Consider the following 17,955-nt stretch of genomic DNA (forward strand, 5'->3'; position numbering starts at 1 on the left):
ACCGGGGAGACCAGCGGAGGGACTGGGGGGTGCTGGGTGCAGGATGGGTGTTGGATGCAGTGATGGGTGCTGGATGCAGTGATGGGTGCTGGATGCAGTGATGGGTGTTGGATGCAGTGATGGGTGCTGGGTGCAGTGATGGGTGCTGGGTATAGGATGGGTGCTGGGTATAGGATGGGTGTTGGGTACAGGATGGGTGTTGGGTGCAGTGATGGGTGTTGGGTGCAGGATGGGTGTTGGGTACAGGATGGGTGTTGGGTGCAGTGCTGGGTGCTGGGTGCAGGATGGGTGTTGGGTGCAGTGATGGGTACTGGGGTGCAGTGATGGGTGCAGTGCTGGGTGTAGTGCTGGGTGCTGGGAGCAGAATGGGTGCCAGTGACACATCAGCCTGTTCCTGGTGGGTGCTGTGGCTCCTGTGTGTGGGTGCTGGTGCCCAAGCCCTGTGCATTAAAGGCTCTTGGTTGGACCTCTCTGTGTGTGTGTGTGCAGGTGCGTGCATGCACGGCTTTCCTATCCTGGGTATTCCCTACGTTGGGAATGAACTCCCTGCTCCTGCTCCCTGCTCCTGCTCCCTACTCCCTGCTCCCTGCTCCCTGCTCCTGCTCCCTGCTCCCTGCTCCCTGCTCCCTGCTCCTGCTCCCATCGTTCCGTGTCCGAACCCAGCTGAGGATGCTCTGGATGCGCTGGAGCCATCGGGGTGCACGGCAGGGACCGGATTCCCTCCATCCGCACCGAGCAGCACAGGAGATTCCTGTTGGGAATGGCGCTGGAGCCGGGCTGAGAGCGGGCTCCTGAAGGGGAGCAGGGAACCTGGAGAGGGGCTTGGGATATAGGAATATAGGGATGTAGGGATATAAGAGATATAAGGGATATAAGGAATATAAGAGATATAAGGGATATAAGGGATATAAGGGATATAAGGGATATAAGAGATATAAGAGATATAAGGGATATAGGGATATAAGAGATATAAGGGATATAAGGGATATAGGGGTATAAGGATATAGGGATATAGGGATATAAGGGATATAAGGGATATAGGGATATAAGGGATATAGGGATATAGGGGTATAAGGAATATAAGGGATATAGGGGTATAAGGAATATAGGGATATAGGGATATAGGGATATAAGGGATATAGGGATATAGGGATATAAGGGATATAGGGATATAGGGATATGGGGATATAGGGATATAGGGATATAGGGATAGGATATGGTATAGGGGTATAGGGATATAAGTAGGATATAGGGGGGGATATAGGGGATATAGGGATATAGGGATATGGGATAGGGATATAGGGATATAGGATATAGGGATATAGGGATATGGGGATATAGGGATATAGGGATATAGGGATATAGGGATATAGGGATATGGGGATATAGGGATATAGGGATATAGGGATATAGGGGTATAGGGATATAGGGATATAGGGATATGGGGTATAGGGATATAGGGATATAGGGATATGGGGTATAGGGATATAGGGATATAGGGGTATAAGGGATACGGGGATATAGGGGTATAGGGATATAGGGATATACGGATACAGGGATACAGGGATATAAGGGATATACGGATACAGGGATATAGGGATATAAGGGATATACGGATATAGGGATACAGGGGTATAAGGGATATACGGATACAGGGATACAGGGGTATGGGGATACAGGGATATAGGGACAGGCCAAAGGAACGGTTTGAAGCTGTCCCGGTGACCCCATCCCGACCCCTTCCACGCGGGAATGCGGTGACGTCACAGGGCGCTGTGACGCGGCGCGCCCCCTGGCGGGCGGGGCTCGGCTTGGCGCGGGGCGGGGCGGGGCGCGGGGCGGGGTCACGTGTTCCCGCCCGCAGCATGGCGGGAGCGGCCCCGGCCCCGGCCCCGGACCCGCGCGGGTCTCCCGGCGGGAGGAGGCGGCTGCGGGACGATGGGGTCCGGACCGCGACCTCCGCCGAGCAGGTGTGGGGGGGTCATGGGGGGGTATGGGGGGCAATGGGGAGCTATGGGGGGCTGTGGGGGCAATGGGGCTATGGGGGGCTATGGAGCTGTGGGGCGGCTATGGGGCGCTATGGGGAGCTGTGGGGGGCTATGGGGGCAATGGGGGGCTATGGGGAGCTGTGGGGGCTGTGGCGGCTATGGCGCTATGGGGCTATGGGGAGCTATGGGAGCTATGGAGCTATGGGGCAATGGGGGGGCTATGGGGCAATGGGGGAGCTATGGGGGGCAATGGGGAGCTATGGAGCTATGGGGGCAATGGGGGGCTATGGGGCAATGGGGGGGCTATGGGGAGCTATGGAGACCTATGGAGCTATGGGGCTATGGGGGGCTATGGGGGGCTATGGGGGCAATGGGGCTATGGGGGGCATGGGCTGGGTTATGGATGCCATGGGGGGCTATGGGTGCTGTGAATCTATGGGTGCCATGGGGGGCTATGGGTGCTATGGGGAGTCATGGGTGCTATGGTTGCTATGGGGCTGTGCTGTGTGTGCCATGGGGAGCTGTGGGTGCCATGGGGCTGGGCTATAGGTGCTATGGGGCTGGGCCATTTAGTGCTATGGGGCTGGGATATGGGTGCCATGGGCTATGGGAGCCATGGGGCTGGGCTATGGGTGCCATGGGCTATGGGTGTCATGGGGCTGGCCCTGGGGCTGCCCTAGGGCCAGGCTATGGGGTGCTCTGTGGCCAGACTGTGGGATGCTGTGGGGCTGGCTCTGAGGCTTGCTGGGCTGCTGTGGGGCAGGGCTATGGGGTGCTGTAGGGTCATGGTGCCCTGAGGCTGGCTCTGAGGATGCTGTGGGGCTGGGCTATGGGGTGCTATCGGGTCATGGTGCCCTGGGGCTGGCTTTGAGGATGCTGTGGGGCTGGCTTTGAAGCTGCCCTGGGGCTGGCCCTGATGCCACCAGGCTGCTTTAAGGCCCAGCTATGGGGTGCTATGGGGCTGGCCCTGAGGGTGCTGTAAGGCTGGGCTGGTGGGGCTGGATCTGAGCGTGCTGTGGGGCTGGGCTATGGGGTGCTATGGGGTCATGGTGCCCTGGGGCTGGGCTATGGGGTGCTATGGGGCTGGCTTTGGGGCTGCCCTGGGGCTGGCTGCTGTGGGGCCGGGCTATAGGGTGCTATGAAGCTTGCCCTGAGGGTGCTGTGGGGCAGGGCTATGGGGTGCTATAGGGTCATGGTGCCCTGGGGCTGGCTTTGAGGGTGCTATGGGGCAGGGCTATGGGTGCTTTGGGGCTGCCCTAGGGGTGGCTGCTGTGGGGCCGGGCTATGGGTGCTATGGGGCTGGCTTTGGGGCTGCCCTGGGGCTGGCTGCTGTGGGGCCGGGCTATGGGTGCTATGAAGCTTGCCCTGAGGGTGCTATGGGGCCAGGCTATGGGATGCCATGGGGCTGGGTGATCCCTGCCCCACTTCCTCCCTGTGACAGCAGCGGGGGCACCCCCATTCCCATCTTGGGGTGGGCTCCCCTCTGCCCCATGTGGATCTGATCCAGCCCCGGCACTGGGATGGGTCCCAGTGGTGCAGGAGGCAGCGCTGTGTTTCCCAATCCCTGCAGCATTCCCGCTCATCCCAGCAGCGCTCGGTGCCCATGGCTGGGGTGCGGTGGTTCCGGTGCTGCCTGGTGTTTTCCATAGGGATTATACTGGGTTGGGGCAGCCCCGGTGCCGGGCGCTGAACTGGGCTCCAGATCCCGGCTTTTCCATAGGGATGCGCCCAGCTCCATCCTTCAGCCTTGGGGGAGCAGCCCCATAGGGGGCGATTCCCAGCTCAGGGCTGCCCCTTGGCTCCTTCCTGCTGAGCATCCCATAGGGCACAATGGGATCGAGCGGCTTCTCCCACTGTTCCCACTGGGAATGGGGCAGGAGCTTCCCAGCCCTCACACTGGCTTTGCTTCCCCTCCATGGTGGCTGCAGAGCAGGGTGGAGGACATCGTGCAGGAGGTGTTCGATGCCTACAAGGGGAACCACCGCATCCCGCAGTGAGTTCCCATGGGAGCCGGGCCCGCAGGGATGCGGTCGGGAAGCTGGGATGCGCTGGGATCGGTTCCCTGTCCCTGCCTCCCTTCCAGGTTCATCCTGCAGCGGGAGAAGCACTTCCATTACCTGAAGAGGGGCCTGCGCCAGCTCACGGAAGCCTATGAGGTACTGGGGGTGCTGGTCCATTGGGATGAAGGGGCCTGGGATCCCATTCCAACACCAACACCTCCCATTAGAGCAGGGTGCTCCAAGCCCCATCCAACCCGGCCTTGATCCGCAGGGATGGGGCAGCCGCGGCTGCTCTGTGCTCAGCACCCCATAGGGGAGGATCCCATCCTTACACCCAGTGTGAACCCCATTGTTCCAGTCGGGATCCATCACCCCTTTGTCCCATGGCTCTGATCCGGGATGAAGGAGCTGCTCCAGCTCCTGAGCATCCCTGCGGCCCCCATTTAAACCCCATAAGAAGAGGGGTGGCGTGGAGCAGGATGCTCCCTGCACCCCCATATCCTCCATGGTCCCCCCGTTATCCCGCAGTGCCTGGATGCCAGCCGCCCTTGGCTCTGCTACTGGATCCTGCACAGCCTGGAGCTGCTGGAGGAGCCCATTCCCCACTCGGTTGCCTCTGAGTAAGCACCAGCAGCACCCCAATAACCCCCCCCCATATCCCACCCTATGGGGACCCTCACCCCGCATCCTGCCTGCTCCCCATGTGATGCTGGAGGTGCCAACTCCTGCTGCCCCCACACTAAGGGAGCTTTGTTCCTCCCTTTGGCACCATCAATGGGGCCTTTCTTGCTGGAGCGCCTCGTGATGGGGTTGGACAGGGATGAGATAACCCCAGCCTTGACCTTATGGGGGGGGGGAACGGGATGGGAACCCCTGTGTGCATTGGGGTGTCCCCATCGCCTCAATGGGTCACTGCCACCCTTCCTTTAGTGTCTGCCAGTTCCTGAGCCGCTGCCAGAGCCCCCAAGGGGGTTTTGGGGGGGGTCCAGGCCAGCACCCCCACCTCGCCCCCACCTACGCTGCGGTCAATGCGCTCTGCATCATCGGCACGGAGGAGGCCTTCGGGGTCATTGACAGGTAGGGACGGTGCTGGGGTACGGGGGGGGCACAGGATGTGTGTGTGTGCCCCCCCCTGCAGCCCCATGGCTCCGCAGGCAGAAGCTGCTGCAGTACCTGCACTCGCTGAAGCAGCCCGATGGCTCCTTCCTCATGCACGTCGGGGGCGAGGTGGATGTCAGGTGGGTGAATGGGGATGCTCTGGGTACCAGTGCGGCGCTGGGCTCGCCCTTGCTGACCCGCTCCATCCCACTGCATCCCGCTCCATCCCACTGCATCCTGCATCCCGCATCCCGTTCCATCCCGCTCCATCCCACTGCATCCCACAGGAGCGCCTACTGCGCCGCATCCGTGGCCTCCCTCACCAACATCCTGAGCCCCGCGCTCTTCGCTGGCACGGCCGAGTGGATTGCGAGGTGAGAGGTGGGGATGGGGCAGGACATGGGATGGGATGCACGGAGCCTGAAGCCCATCCAACCCCAACCCCTTCCACTGGAGCAGCTTGCTCCAAGCCCCTGTGTCCTTGAGCACTGCCAGGGATGGGGCAGCCACAGCTTCTCTGGGCACCCTGTGCCAGCGCCTCAGCACCCTCACAGGGAAGAGCTTCTGCCTAAGAGCTCAGCTCAGTCTCCCCTCGGGCAGGTTCAAGCCATTCCCCTTGGCCTGGCCCTACAGGCCCTTGTCCCAAGCCCCTCTCCAGGTTCCCTGCAGCCCCTTTAGGCACTGGAGCTGCTCTCAGGTCTCCCCTTCAGGAGCCTTCTCTTCCCCAGCTCTCCCATCCTGGCTCCAGAGCAGAGCTGCTCCATTGCAGCACCCCCATGCCCTCCTCTGCCCCTGCTCCAGCAGCTCCACATCCTGATGCTGGGATGTCCTCATGCCCCATCCCATCCCTCTCTCCCTATGCAGGTGCCAGAACTGGGAGGGCGGCATCGGTGGCGTACCAGGGATGGAAGCCCACGGTGGTTACACCTTCTGTGGCGTGGCAGCCTTGGTCATCCTCAAGCAGGAGCATCTCCTGAACCTGCGCAGCTTACTGGTGAGCACCCCAAGCCCCTTCCTCACTGGGACACAAGGGGGGTTCGGACCCCCCCATCCCTGCCATGGCCTCATCCTGCTCTGTGCTGCCCAGCACTGGGTGACCAGCCGGCAGATGCGCTTCGAGGGCGGCTTCCAAGGCCGCTGCAACAAGCTGGTGGATGGATGCTATTCCTTCTGGCAAGCGGGGCTCCTGCCCCTGCTGCACCGAGCCCTCCACGCCAAGGGTGAGTTGGCTTTTGGAGATGGGGGGGTCCTGCCTTCCTCTGCCCCCCCAAAACAGCATCCCCATGTAGGTGGTGTGGGAAGGGAGTGAAGCGCAGTGATTTTGTGTCCCTGTTCCCAGTGGGAGCTGCTGCATCCGGGATGCTCTTGAGGCTTTGGGGGTGTGGAGGGGAGCCCTGCAAAAGGGGCAGTTCCCACATTCCTGCACCCCCTTCCCCTTTTTTTGTCCATGGATTTCAGCACCTTCCCATCCCTTCCAGGGGACCCAGCCCTGAGCATGACCCATTGGATGTTCGACCAGTCGGCACTGCAGGAATACATCCTCCTGTGCTGCCAATGCCCGGCCGGGGGGCTGCTGGACAAGCCTGGCAAGTGAGTCCCATGCTTATGGGGCCGGGGATGGAGTGGGGGGGCACTGGACCCCTCCCTCCACATCCCACCCTCCCCTTTCCCATCACCAGATCCCGGGATTTCTACCACACCTGCTACTGCCTGAGCGGCCTGGCCATAGCGCAGCACTTCGGCAGCGGCGACCTCCACCATGAAGTGATCCTGGGGGCCCCTGAGAACCGCTTGGTAGGTGCTGAACCCCACGGTGGTGATGGGATGGGGGGGTCCTCCCCAGCCCCACAAGCAGGCTCCGAGCCCCCTTTCTCCTCTTGCTTGCCCGCAGCAGGCCACGCACCCCGTGTACAACATCGCCCCGGACAAGGTGGTGCAGGCGGTGATGCACTTCCTGCAGCAGCCCGTGCCCAGCCTGGAGCCTGCAAGCTGAGGGGATTGGGGTACCCCTGCTGCACCCCAACACCCTGCCCCATACACCCCCCCCTTCCATGTGCAGCAGCACCCCGGGTGCTTTGGTGCAGAGAGAGGTCCTCAGGGTGCTAGCAATACCAAAACCGTGCTCCCGTGGCCACCAGCTCCTGCCACCATTCCCAATGGGAGAGCTCTTTGGAATGAATAAAGCCCCAAAAAGGATGAGCTGCACCCCTACCCCCCCCCAGTGTGTGTGTGTGCAGTGGGGCAGAGCTGCTGCCCCTCTCCGTGCCGTGCTTATGGGGCTGGGGAGGTGATGCTTGGGCTCCAATCCCAGTGTCCTGCTCTGGGAATGTTGGGAAGTGAAAATAAGGCTGCTTTTCTATGTCCCATTTTATTCTTTAGAGTCTTATAGTAAAGGGGAAGCCTCAACTTGCAAGACAACTGTGGGCAGTATGTACAACATACCTTAGATCCATGGAATGAATTGGCATCAAAATGGGAATGGGAATGGGGGGGACCTATGGGGCGGAGGGGGGGGGGATGCTAGAGATCAGAGAATGCCATAGAGGTGAGGATGGGGAAGGTGACAAAGGGGGGGGGGACACAGGATGCACACAGAGAGCACCCAGCCTGGCTCTGTGCTGTGGGAAGAGGGGGTGCAGGCGTTGTGTGTGTGTGTGTGCCCCCCCAAAGCTCCCACAGCCATTGGGGGCAGTTGGAATTGCACACATAGAGAATAAATAGCAAGGACCCCCCCCCCCCCATTTCCTTCCAGTGCTTGCCGGATTGGGGGGGGGGGGGCAGGAGCAGCTCCCCTGTGTGGGGCCTGGCTTTTTGGGGGGCACACACACATACACAGAGTGGGGGGGCTGCAGAGCCTCCCCCTTCAGCTCAGCTCAGGCCTGCTCTGGTCCCCGGGTATAAATAGAAACGCTCATATAAAAGAGGAAGGATTAGGGTGAGGGGCTCGCTGGTTGCTTGGGGGGGGCAATGGGGACGTCTCCTTGAAGCCCCCCCCTTCCAAGTCTATCGGGGCCCTGCCTGGCCGGCTCCCCCCTTGGGGTTGGAGCGGGGAAAGGGCCGGGATGGGCTTTGGGAAGCTGCAGTCCAAGAGCCTCTAGGAGAGGAAGGGAAGAGTCCTGGCACGGCTGGGGGGGCCGGGGGGGGGCCTAGCTGGCCTCCATGCGCAGCTTCTTCCTGTTCTGGGGCTCCTCGGGCTCCGAGTCCGAGCTGGAATCGGAGCCGCCGTCGAAGGCGGAGATGGTGCTGCCCTTGGCGTTGGTGTAGAGGCTGCTGCCGTCCGTCGAGGGGTAACTGCCTTGGAGCTGGGCGCTCGACCTGGCCTTCTCCAGCGCCCGCACTGCAAGGCACGGCCATGGCCTGTGTCCTCCCTGTGCCTCATCCCCCTGTGCATCATCCCACCTGGATCCCACTGCCTGCATCCCCCATGTGCTTCATCCCCCCTGTGCCTTATCCCACCTGGATCCCTCTTGCGCCTCATCCCCCCCTGTGCCTCATCCCCCCCTGTGCCTCATCCCCCCCTGTGCATCATCCCCCCCTGTACATCATCCCACCTGGATCCCTCCTGTACCTTATCCCACCTGGATCCCACCGCCTGCATCCCACCTGTGCCTTATCCCACCTGTGCCTCATCCCACCTGGGTCCCTCCTGTGCCTTATCCCATCTGGATCCCTCCTGTGCCTTATCCCACCTGGATCCCTCCTGTGCCTTATCCCACCTGGGTCCCTCCTGTGCCTTATCCCCCCTGTGCCTTATCCCACCTGGATCCCACCGCCTGCATCCCACCTGTGCCTCATCCCACCTGCATCCCCCCTGCGCCTCATCCCACTTGGATCCCACCGCCTGCATCCCACCTGGATCCCTCCTGTGCCTTATCCCACCTGAATCCCACCACCTGGATCCCTTAGGCCTCATCCCATCTGGATCCCTCCTGTGCCTCACCCCCCTGCACCTCATCCCACCTGTATCCCACCGCCTGCATCCCCCCTGTGCCTTATCCCTCCTGCACCTCATCCCACTTGGATCCCACTGCCTGCATCCCTCCTGTGCCTCATCCCACCTGGATCCCCCCTGTGCCTTATCCCACCTGAATCCCACCACCTGCATCCCCTGTGCCTTATCCCACCACCTGGATCCCTTAGGCCTTATCCCACCTGGATCCCACCACCTGCATCCCCCCTGTGCCTTATCCCACCTGCATCCCCCCTGTGCCTGATCCCACCTGGATCCCTCCTGTGCCTGATCCCACCTGGATCCCTCCTGTGCCTTATCCCACCTGGATCCCACCGCCTGCATCCCACCTGTGCCTTATCCCACTTGTGCATCATCCCACCTGCATCCCCCCTGTGCCTCATCCCACCTGCCTCCCCCCTGTGCCTCATCCCCCCCTGTATCCCACGGGATTCCCTTCACCCCCTCACCCTGCTGCTCCAGGAGCGCGTTCTGGCGCTTGAGGTCGTCGATGTCCTGCTGGTGCGTGTGGTTTTTCCGGCGCATGTACTGGATGTACTCTGTGGCTTTGTCCAGGATTTGGGCCCGGGATGCCTGTTGCAATAGTGGGAAAAGAAAGAGGCGAGATAAAGACCTAGGCCTGGGAGGATCCAATGGGATTTGGTCCATCCCATCCCACCCGTGGCGATGGAACCAGAGCCCAGCTCTTGTCTTAGGACCTGCGTGGGGAGGGCTGTGACCTCCGGGTGGTGCTGGATTAGGCTGAGAACTGAGCCATGGGATCAGGGAATGGGTTGGGATGAAGGGAGCTGAAATCCCATCCAGCCCCAACCCCTTCCACTGGAGCAGCTTGCTCCAAGCCCCTGTGTCCTTGAGCACTGCCAGGGATGGGGCAGCCACAGCTTCTCTGGGCACCCTGTGCCAGCGCCTCAGCACCCTCACAGGGAAGAGCTTCTGCCTAAGAGCTCAGCTCAGTCTCCCCTCGGGCAGGTTCAAGCCATTCCCCTTGGCCTGGCCCTACAGGCCCTTGTCCCAAGCCCCTCTCCACGTTAGGAGCTGCTCCAAGGCCTCCCCTGCAGCCGCAGCCCTATGGATTCCACAGGGACTCCAATTCCAGCCCTCGGGAACGGGGGCCCCCAGCACGCTCCCCAACCTCACCTTCTCTCCCTGCAGGGAGGGCACGGAGTCCCGCAGGCTGTGGAAGCTGTCCTTGATGTGGTCCCTGCGCTTGCGCTCCAGCGCGTTGTGATGGGCGCGTTTGTCCGCCTTGGGATGGAGGGGGGCAAAGGGACCATGGGGGTGGCACCATGGGGCCGGGGGGGGGGGATCCATGCCCTGCTCCCCAATCCTGCTCTGGGACAGCCCCTTTGGGGGTGGGTGCATGGGAAGAGCCTCGGGGGGGCCTCAGCATCCACAGGGAAGGATGCGGCTCCTGGTGCTTTCAGTTGCTCCTCTGGATGCTCCTGCTGCCCCCAGGGACCCCAGCCCTAGGGTACCCTCACCAACAGGCACAGCCCCCATGGGTTACACCCCACACCCACACCCAGCCCCATAGGAAACCTGAGCCCCAAACCCCAGTGCCCCACACCAAGAGCCCCAGCCCCATCTCCATCCGGATCCCCAGCCCCAGAAGGGGGCTCCTATCCCCAGCCCCACAGGTCCCCTCCTAAGAAGCCCCCCAAGCCCATGAGTGCCCCCTCCCCACAAGACCCCAGCCCCACAGATCTCCCTCCTGCAAGACCCCCACCCCACATGTGTCCCCTCCCAGCCCCACATGTTGTCCCCCCCCAAGACCCCCAGCCCCATGGGCATTCCCATAAGGACCCCAACCCCAAAGGACATCCCCATCCCCACATATCCCCCCCCTTAGGAGACCCCAGCCCCACAGATCCTCCCTCCCCTGGACACCCCAGCCCCACAGATCCCATCCTCCAGAAGACCCCCACCCCACATATGCCCCCTCCCAGCCCCACAGGCCCCCCCCCCAAGACCCTCAGCCCCATGGGCATTCACATAAGGACCCCATCCCCAAAGGAACCCTTATACAGATACCCCCCAGAAGACCCCAGCCCCACAGATTCCCCCCCCCCAGGAGACCCCAGCCCCATAGCCCTCCCCCTAAGACCCTCAGCCCCATGGGCATCCCCATAAGGACCCCGTCCCCAAAGGAACCCTTATGCAGATCCCCCCCAGGAGACCCCAGCCCCACAAATCCTCCCCCCTTAGGAGACCCCATCCCCACACATTCCCCCACCCCCAGAAGACCCCAGCCCCACAGATTCACCCCCCCGAAGACCCCAGACCCACCGATCCCCCCTCCCTTAGAAGACCCCAGCCCCACAGACCCCCCCCCCCAGGACACCACAGCCCCACCGATCCCCCCCCCCTTAGGAGTCCCCCTCCCCACAGATCCCCCCCAGAAGACCCCATCCCCACAGATCCCCCACCCTTAGGAGTCCCCATCCCCACAGATCCCCCCCCCCTCCGGACACCCCCATCCCCACACCTTCCCCCTCCCCCTCAAGACCCCATCCCCCATTTGACACCCCCAAAAACCCGTTCCCCGCCCCCCCCCTCCTCCCCTCCCCCCCCACGTGCTCGGGTCCCGGCGCTTACCGCGGACTGGAACCGCGGCTGCTCCTCCTGATGGGGCCCGGTTGTGGGGGAGGGGAAGGAGAGGGAGGGGGAGGGGGGGCACGAACGGGACGAGGAGGAGGAAGAGGAGGAGGAAGGCACCAGGAAACGGCGCCGCGATGAGGAAGAGGGAACAGAAACCAAACGTTACCGGTGCTACCCCCTTTCCCGTTGCCCATAGGGAAGCGATAGAAGGGGAAGGGGAGGGGTGGGGAGGGAGGTTTCCTATCGCGCTGTCGCGACAGCGGGGCTCGACTCACGTCGCTCTCCACCTCGATGTCATCGTTGTCGCTCATCGCTACCGGCCGGGCCGCGCCGCCACAACAACAGCCCGCAGCGCGCAGGCGCTGCGGCCGAGGAGCACGTGACAGCACGCTCTCCCCGCCCAGCCAGCGCGGGGGATTGTGGGGGTTGTAGTTCGAGGGTGGGAAGCGGTGCAGCGCCATCTTGGGGCGGGGACTACAGCTCCCGGCGTGCACCGCGCTCTAAGGCGCGGTGCACGCGGGGCGCTGTAGTCCCCGCCTCAGGGTGGCGCTGGTGGTTGATGCCCCTCATGGAGGGAGGAGAAGCCGCGGCGAGGCGAAGAACGAAGATGGAAGAAGCTTTATTGAGGTACAGGGGGGTTAAAAGGGGCTGGTAGGGAGCTGTAGGTCTGTTTTTTGGGGGGGGCTATGGGTCCGTCTGTGGCTGGGGGTCTGGAGGCCTGGTTTGAGCGCCTGTGGGTCCGGCCTGAGGGGGTTTAGGCTTGGTTAGGGGCTCTGCAGGCCTGGCGGGGGGGGCTATGGGGCTGCAGGCCGGGTCTGAGGGGCTTTAGGCTTGGTTAGGGGCTCTGCAGGCCTCCCTTGGGGGGGCTATGGGGCTGCAGGCTGGGTCTGAGGGGCTGCAGGCCTGGCCTGAAGGGCTTTAGGCTTGGTTAGGTGGTCTGCAGGCCCGCCTGGGGGGGGCTCTGGGGTTGGCTATTGGGCTGTAGGCTGGGTCTGAGGGGCTGTAGGCTTAGTTAGGGGCTCTGCAGGCCTGCCTGGGGGGAGCTATGGGGCTGCAGGCTGGGTCTGAGGGGCTGTGGGTCCACCGTGCGGGGCTTCAGGCTTGGTTAGTGGGTCTGTAGGCCTCCCTTGGGAGGCTGTGGGGCTGGCTATGGGGCTTCAGGCTTGGCATGAGGGGCTGTGGGGCTGGCCTGAGGGGCTTTAGGCTTGGCTAGGGGATCTGCAGGCCTCCTCTGGGGGGGCTTTGGGGCTGTGGGTCCAGCCTGAGGGGCTTTAGGCTTGGTTAGGGGGTCTGCAGGCCTGCCTGGGGGCGGCTGTGGGGCTGGCTATGGGGCTGCAGGCCTGGCCTGAGGGGTTTTGGGTCTTTCTAGGGGCTGCACTGCTTTGCAATGGGGTCTTTAGGCCTGCCTGGGGTTGCTGCAGAGGGACCTCCGAAAGCTTGAGCCTGTCCCGGAGTCTTTGTGCAGCTCCAGAGTGGGTTGAGGCCCCCCCACTTCCCCTTTCTGCTATAGAGAACAAGGTGGGGGCCCCCCCAGTGCTGCAGCAGCTCTAACCCCGCTGCTCCTCCTCCCCTCGGGGCAGCTCCTCAGTGCTGCTGGCCTGTGCTGGGCGCTCCTCCTGCTCCTCCCCATCGCCCTCGGAGCCCGTCTGGTCCGAGCCGTCCTCCTCCAGGTAGCGGTAGCCGCGCATGCGGTGGCGCGGGCGCGGGATGCGGGGCAGGCGGTACTCCACGCGCTGCCCCAGCTGCTGCTCCATCCGCAGGTACGCGCCCACCGCCACCACCAGCGTCGCCAGCAGGATGGAGAGCTTGGCCTGCAGTGGGGCAAAGAGGGGCTGAGCTGAGGGGGGGCTGCAGCCCCCTGCAACGGCCACGTTATGGAATGGTTTGGGTTGGAAAGGACCTTAAGATCATCCAGTTCCAACCCCCTGCCATGGGCAGGGACACCTCACACTAAACCATATTACCCAAGGCTCTGTCCAACCTGGCCTTGAACACTGCCAGGGATGGAGCATTCATAACCTCCCTGGGCACCCATTCCAGTGCCTCAGCACCCTCACACGAAAGAATTTCTTCCTTAGATCCAATCTAAACTTCCCCTGTTTCAGTTTTAACCCATTACCCCTTGCCCTGTCACTGCAGTCCCTAATGAAGAGTCCATCCCCAGCATCCCCATAGGCCCCCTTCAGACACTGGAAGCTGCTCTGAGGTCTCCACGCAGCCTTCTCTTCTCCAGGCTGAGCAGCCCTGACTTTCTCAGCCTATCTCCATACAGGAGCTGCTCCAGGCCCTGAGCATCCTCGTGGCCTCCTCTGCACTTGTTCCAACAGTTCCATGTCCTTTTTATGTTGAGGTTCTGCCCACCCCACCACGGTCACCTTCATGGGTAGCTCTGACCACAGGTAGACGGTGAAGATAGCCAGGGCTTGCCACCAGTGGTAGATGGTGAAGATGAAGTCTTGGCGCTCCTTGTTCTTGTACAACATGCCCAGGAGGACTGTGAAGGGAGGAGAGCTGCTGTCAGTGTCCCCCTGTGGGGACACCGTGGGTCAGCGTGTCCAAGGAGCAGGTTGTGGCATGAGGAGATGCTGCAGGAGGAAGCTGGGGGACAAGAGAAGCCGTGCTGGGGAGCTCCCTGCTACTCACTGCTGATGCTGGTCTTGTTGAGGGCGCTCCCTGTGCCCCAGAGCGCGGCGATGGTGTAGAGCAGAGGAGCCTGGCCCACGAGCCGGGGCTCTGGTGCCCAGCAGAACAGCGTCACCAGGAGGGCAGCGTGGATGAAGGCTCCAGCCAGCAGCGGGATGTGCCGCTGCAGGCGCAGCATGCACAGTGCCAGGCTGGAGCAGGCCGAGGCAGACAGCCCATAGGCCATGAGGAGGTAGGCCAGCTTCTCCAGCCCCAGCGCACACACACCGTAGTTCTGCAGGGAGAACGGGCTCAACGTCACTTGGGTTGTCCCTGCTTTGTCACCTCCCCTCTGTCCCCATCCGTCCCTACCAGGGAGAAGCCGGTGCAGACAAAGAGCACCTCAAAGCCGCTGTAGATGAAGATGGGGAAGAGGTGGCGCAGGCGATAGTCCCTCATGTGCTTGAAGGGCAGCTGGAAGATGTTCCCCCAGCCGATGCTGCGCAGGTCGATCTCCTCCGTGGGTCGATAGGCTGCCCCACAGAGCACCAGGACCTGCGTGTGGGGAGCACATGGTCATGGAGCACATCATCCCAAGGGAGAGGGTTTGCCTTGCAAAGGACCTTAGGATCATCCGGTCGCAGCCCTTCTGCTGTGGATCACAAAGCACGTGCAGGACAACAGGAGGATCGGTACAATCAGCACCAGAAGGGCAGGTCCTGCTTGCCCAACCTCATCTCCTCCTACAACAATTGACCTGCCTGGTGAATGAGGGAAAGGCTGTGGGCATCGTCCCTTTGGACCTTGGTAAAGCATCGATATGGTGTCCCACAGTGTTCCCCTGGAGACAGTGGCTGCTCATGGCCCGGGTGGGTGGATTCTTTGCTGGGTAAAAGACTGGCTGGATGGCAGAGCCCAGAGAGTGCTGGTGAATGGTGTCACATCGAGATGGTGACTGGTCACTGGTGGTGGCCCTCAGGGCTTGGGGCTGGGGCCAGTGCTGTTTGGTGTGTTCATTGATGAGGGGCTGGAGGGCCCCCTGAGTCACTTCGGATGACACCAAGGGTGGGAGTGGATCTGCTGGAGGATAGGGAGGCTCTGCAAGGAGGATCTGGCCGGGCTGGATCCCTGGGCTGTGGTCAATGGCGTGAGATTCAACCAGGCTCAGGGCTGGGTCCTGCGCTGGGGCCACAACAGCCCCATGGAGCGCTCCAGGCTTGGGGAGAGCGGCTGGAAACTGCTGGTGGCAAAGGAGCTGCTGGAGCTGAGCAGGAGCAGCTTGAGCCCAAGGAGCCCCCAGCGTCCTGGCCTGCACCAGCACCAGTGCGGCAGCAGGAGCAGGGCAGGGACTGGGCCCCTGTGCTGGGCACTGGGGAGGCTGCACCTCGGATCCTGGGCTCAGCTCTGGGCCCCTCACTGCAAGAGAGACCTTGAGGGGCTGGAGCGGGGCCAGAGCAGGGCAATGGAGCTGGTGCAGGGCCTGGAGCCCAAGGGTGATGGGGAAGGGCTGAGGGAGCTGGGGGGTTCAGATGGAGAAGAGAAGGCTCAGGGGGGACCTGATGGCTGCCTCCAACTGCCTGACAGGAGGATGGAGCCAGGAGGGGCTGGGCTCTGCTCCCAAGGAACAAGGGATGGGACAAGAGGAACCGGCCTCAAGCTGCACCAGGGCAGGGTTAGATGGAGCTGAGGAACAATTCCTGCCCCAGAGGGTGCTCAGGCATTGGAACAGGCTGCCCAGGGCACGGCTGCAGGCACCGGCACTGGAGGGATTTAGAAGAGGTGTGGATGTGGCTCCTGGGGCCGTGAGCCTTGGCAGTGCTGGCAATGGTTGGGCTGGATGATCTTCAAGCTCTTTCCAAGCTGATTGATTCCATAGGGATGATGCTGGTCCTGCTGGAGCCCTGTCCCTCTGCCCCCCAGCTCACTCACCACCAGCATGGCGAGGAAGGCGGCCGCCATCAGCACGCTGTCCACCACGATGAGGTTGACGCTGCGGGGCAGGCTCTGCAGCACTGTGGTGTTGAAGCCAGGCAGGGTGCCGTGGCTCAGGGTCCCTGTTGGGGGGCACACACCATGGGTCCTGCCCACCCAGAGGGGTCCCCGTGGCACCCCACTGCACCACCCCGTACTCACCGCAGTGCTTGACCCCAAAGAGCGTGTGGTTGAGCTGGTAGAGGTAGTTGTTGAGGAAGAAGAGCATGGGCATCTGGGCGCAGACGAAGCTCAACTGCAGCATGGGGAGCAGGAGGTGCTCAGCACCACGCTGCCCACCACATCCCATTCCCTGTGCCAGCACTCACGTGGAAGAAGGCATAGAAGATGGTGTGGAAGACGATGATGTAGGCATCACTGGCCCCTCGTGGTGCCCGCTGCTCCTCCTTGTAGTTGACGTGCTCGTGGTACTTCTGGGCCATCCTGCATGGCACAATGGGTCCATTGGTGTCACCCAGGACCTCTCACCCACCCCACCCCTGCCTACCTGGTGATGTAGTTGCCCATGGAAGCCCAGAGGGGCACGATGGCCACCCCGATGGCCACGGCGGAGGGCACCAACGTGTAGTAGCGCTCCCAGTAGTTGCTGGAGACGAAGAAGGCGTAGATCCCCACCGCGAGGAACATGGCCCACTTGATGCCGAAGAACCTGCCGGGCATTGGGAGAGGGAAGCAGGGATTCCCATTGGGAATGCTGTGGGGCAGCATGGAGAGCGCTGTACCTGATGAGGACGGGGGTATAGAGCAGCGCTGCAATGGGGGTGACGTTGATGCCCATCAACACCTTGCGGTCGATGTCCTCCAGTTGGATGTTGCTGTACTTCACCTCCCGGTACGTCTCATCGTAGTGCAGGATCAGCTGCATCTGCAGCAGGCCTGATGGGGAGGGGGGGGTCCAGAGCCTGTCACCCCCCCCACACACACACCCTGACCCCACTGGGGGCCCCTGAGGAGCAGCAGGACCATACCCAGGTACACCCCATAGGTGAGGGTCCCGGCCAGGCTGGTGGCCAACACGTTCTTGATGACCCCCAGGCGCTTGCGGCGGAAGAACTTGTGCTCCTCCTCCTCCTCGTTGTAGTCGGGGTGAGCACCCACAAAGTCATCCAGCTAATGGGGGGGGTGATGGGGACAGTGCCTGTCAGCCCCTGGGGTGGGGGGGGCACCATTGGGACCCTATGGGGGGCACCCATAGGGACCTCACCTGCGTCTCTGGCCCCTCAGCACCCAGCCTGTCACCGGCCGCTGCTGTGGCTGCATCCTGGTACCCGCTGGGGTCCTTCTGCATCCTGCCTCCGGGGGGGCCTGCGTGGGGCAGGGTGGTGCTGGCAACCCCCGAGTGCTGCACCCGTGGCTTGTGTGCCCCCAGAGATGAACCCAGCACCCCCAGACCTGCACCCAGGCGCTTTGCACCCCTGTACCCAGCACCCCCAGACCTGCACCCATGTGCTTTGCACCCCAGCACCCCCACACCTGCACCCATGCGCTTTGCACCCCTGCACCCATGCACTTTGCAGCCCTGCACCCAGCACCCCCAGACCTGCACCCATGTGCTTTGCACCCCTGCACCCATGCACTTTGCAGCCCTGCACCCAGCACCCCCAGACCTGCACCCAGCACCCCCAGACCCGCACCCATGCACTTTGCCCCCTGCACTCCAGACCCTGCACCCGTCTCTTGCACCCCC

The 17,955-nt window shown here is 62.5% G+C and overlaps 3 protein-coding genes and 1 long non-coding RNA gene across 4 annotated transcripts; 2 read left to right on the forward strand and 2 right to left on the reverse strand.

Annotated features, from left to right (window-relative positions):
- Window positions 1–1,823: 1,823 nt before the first annotated feature.
- On the forward strand, window positions 1,824–7,079 carry FNTB (farnesyltransferase, CAAX box, beta). The gene is made up of 12 exons (XM_061352295.1): window positions 1,824–1,970; window positions 3,917–3,981; window positions 4,072–4,144; window positions 4,517–4,608; window positions 4,919–5,065; window positions 5,143–5,226; window positions 5,374–5,460; window positions 5,951–6,080; window positions 6,174–6,306; window positions 6,565–6,676; window positions 6,766–6,880; window positions 6,978–7,079. The coding sequence occupies exons 1-12, from the start codon at window positions 1,866–1,868 to the stop codon at window positions 7,077–7,079; spliced, it is 1,245 nt and encodes a 414-aa protein (XP_061208279.1). The 5' UTR covers window positions 1,824–1,865.
- An 864-nt stretch (window positions 7,080–7,943) lies between these two features.
- MAX (MYC associated factor X) lies at window positions 7,944–12,014 on the reverse strand. Its single transcript, XM_061352300.1, has 5 exons — window positions 11,930–12,014; window positions 11,652–11,678; window positions 10,194–10,301; window positions 9,506–9,629; window positions 7,944–8,423 (listed from the first exon to the last, which is right to left on the reverse strand). The coding sequence occupies exons 1-5, from the start codon at window positions 11,963–11,965 to the stop codon at window positions 8,233–8,235; spliced, it is 486 nt and encodes a 161-aa protein (XP_061208284.1). The 5' UTR covers window positions 11,966–12,014; the 3' UTR covers window positions 7,944–8,232.
- A 1,187-nt stretch (window positions 12,015–13,201) lies between these two features.
- On the reverse strand, window positions 13,202–17,585 carry UNC93B1 (unc-93 homolog B1, TLR signaling regulator). The gene is given in 11 exon segments (XM_061352301.1): window positions 13,202–13,465; window positions 14,030–14,148; window positions 14,298–14,601; window positions 14,604–14,831; window positions 16,206–16,330; window positions 16,410–16,503; window positions 16,577–16,691; window positions 16,756–16,917; window positions 16,991–17,144; window positions 17,237–17,378; window positions 17,473–17,585. Coding segments are annotated over 11 exon segments (1,791 nt in total). The 5' UTR covers window positions 17,557–17,585.
- Window positions 13,284–15,102, forward strand: LOC133211715 (uncharacterized). The gene is made up of 2 exons (XR_009725264.1): window positions 13,284–13,414; window positions 14,652–15,102. It is a non-coding gene; the product is annotated as an uncharacterized LOC133211715 (long non-coding RNA).
- Window positions 17,586–17,955: the final 370 nt, after the last annotated feature.

Source organism: Neopsephotus bourkii, unplaced genomic scaffold (genome assembly GCF_033783945.1).
Source record: "Neopsephotus bourkii isolate Nb327-2 ecotype Australia unplaced genomic scaffold, CSIRO-AGI_Nbou_v1 NB_658, whole genome shotgun sequence".
Lineage (NCBI taxonomy): Eukaryota > Metazoa > Chordata > Aves > Psittaciformes > Psittacidae > Neopsephotus > Neopsephotus bourkii.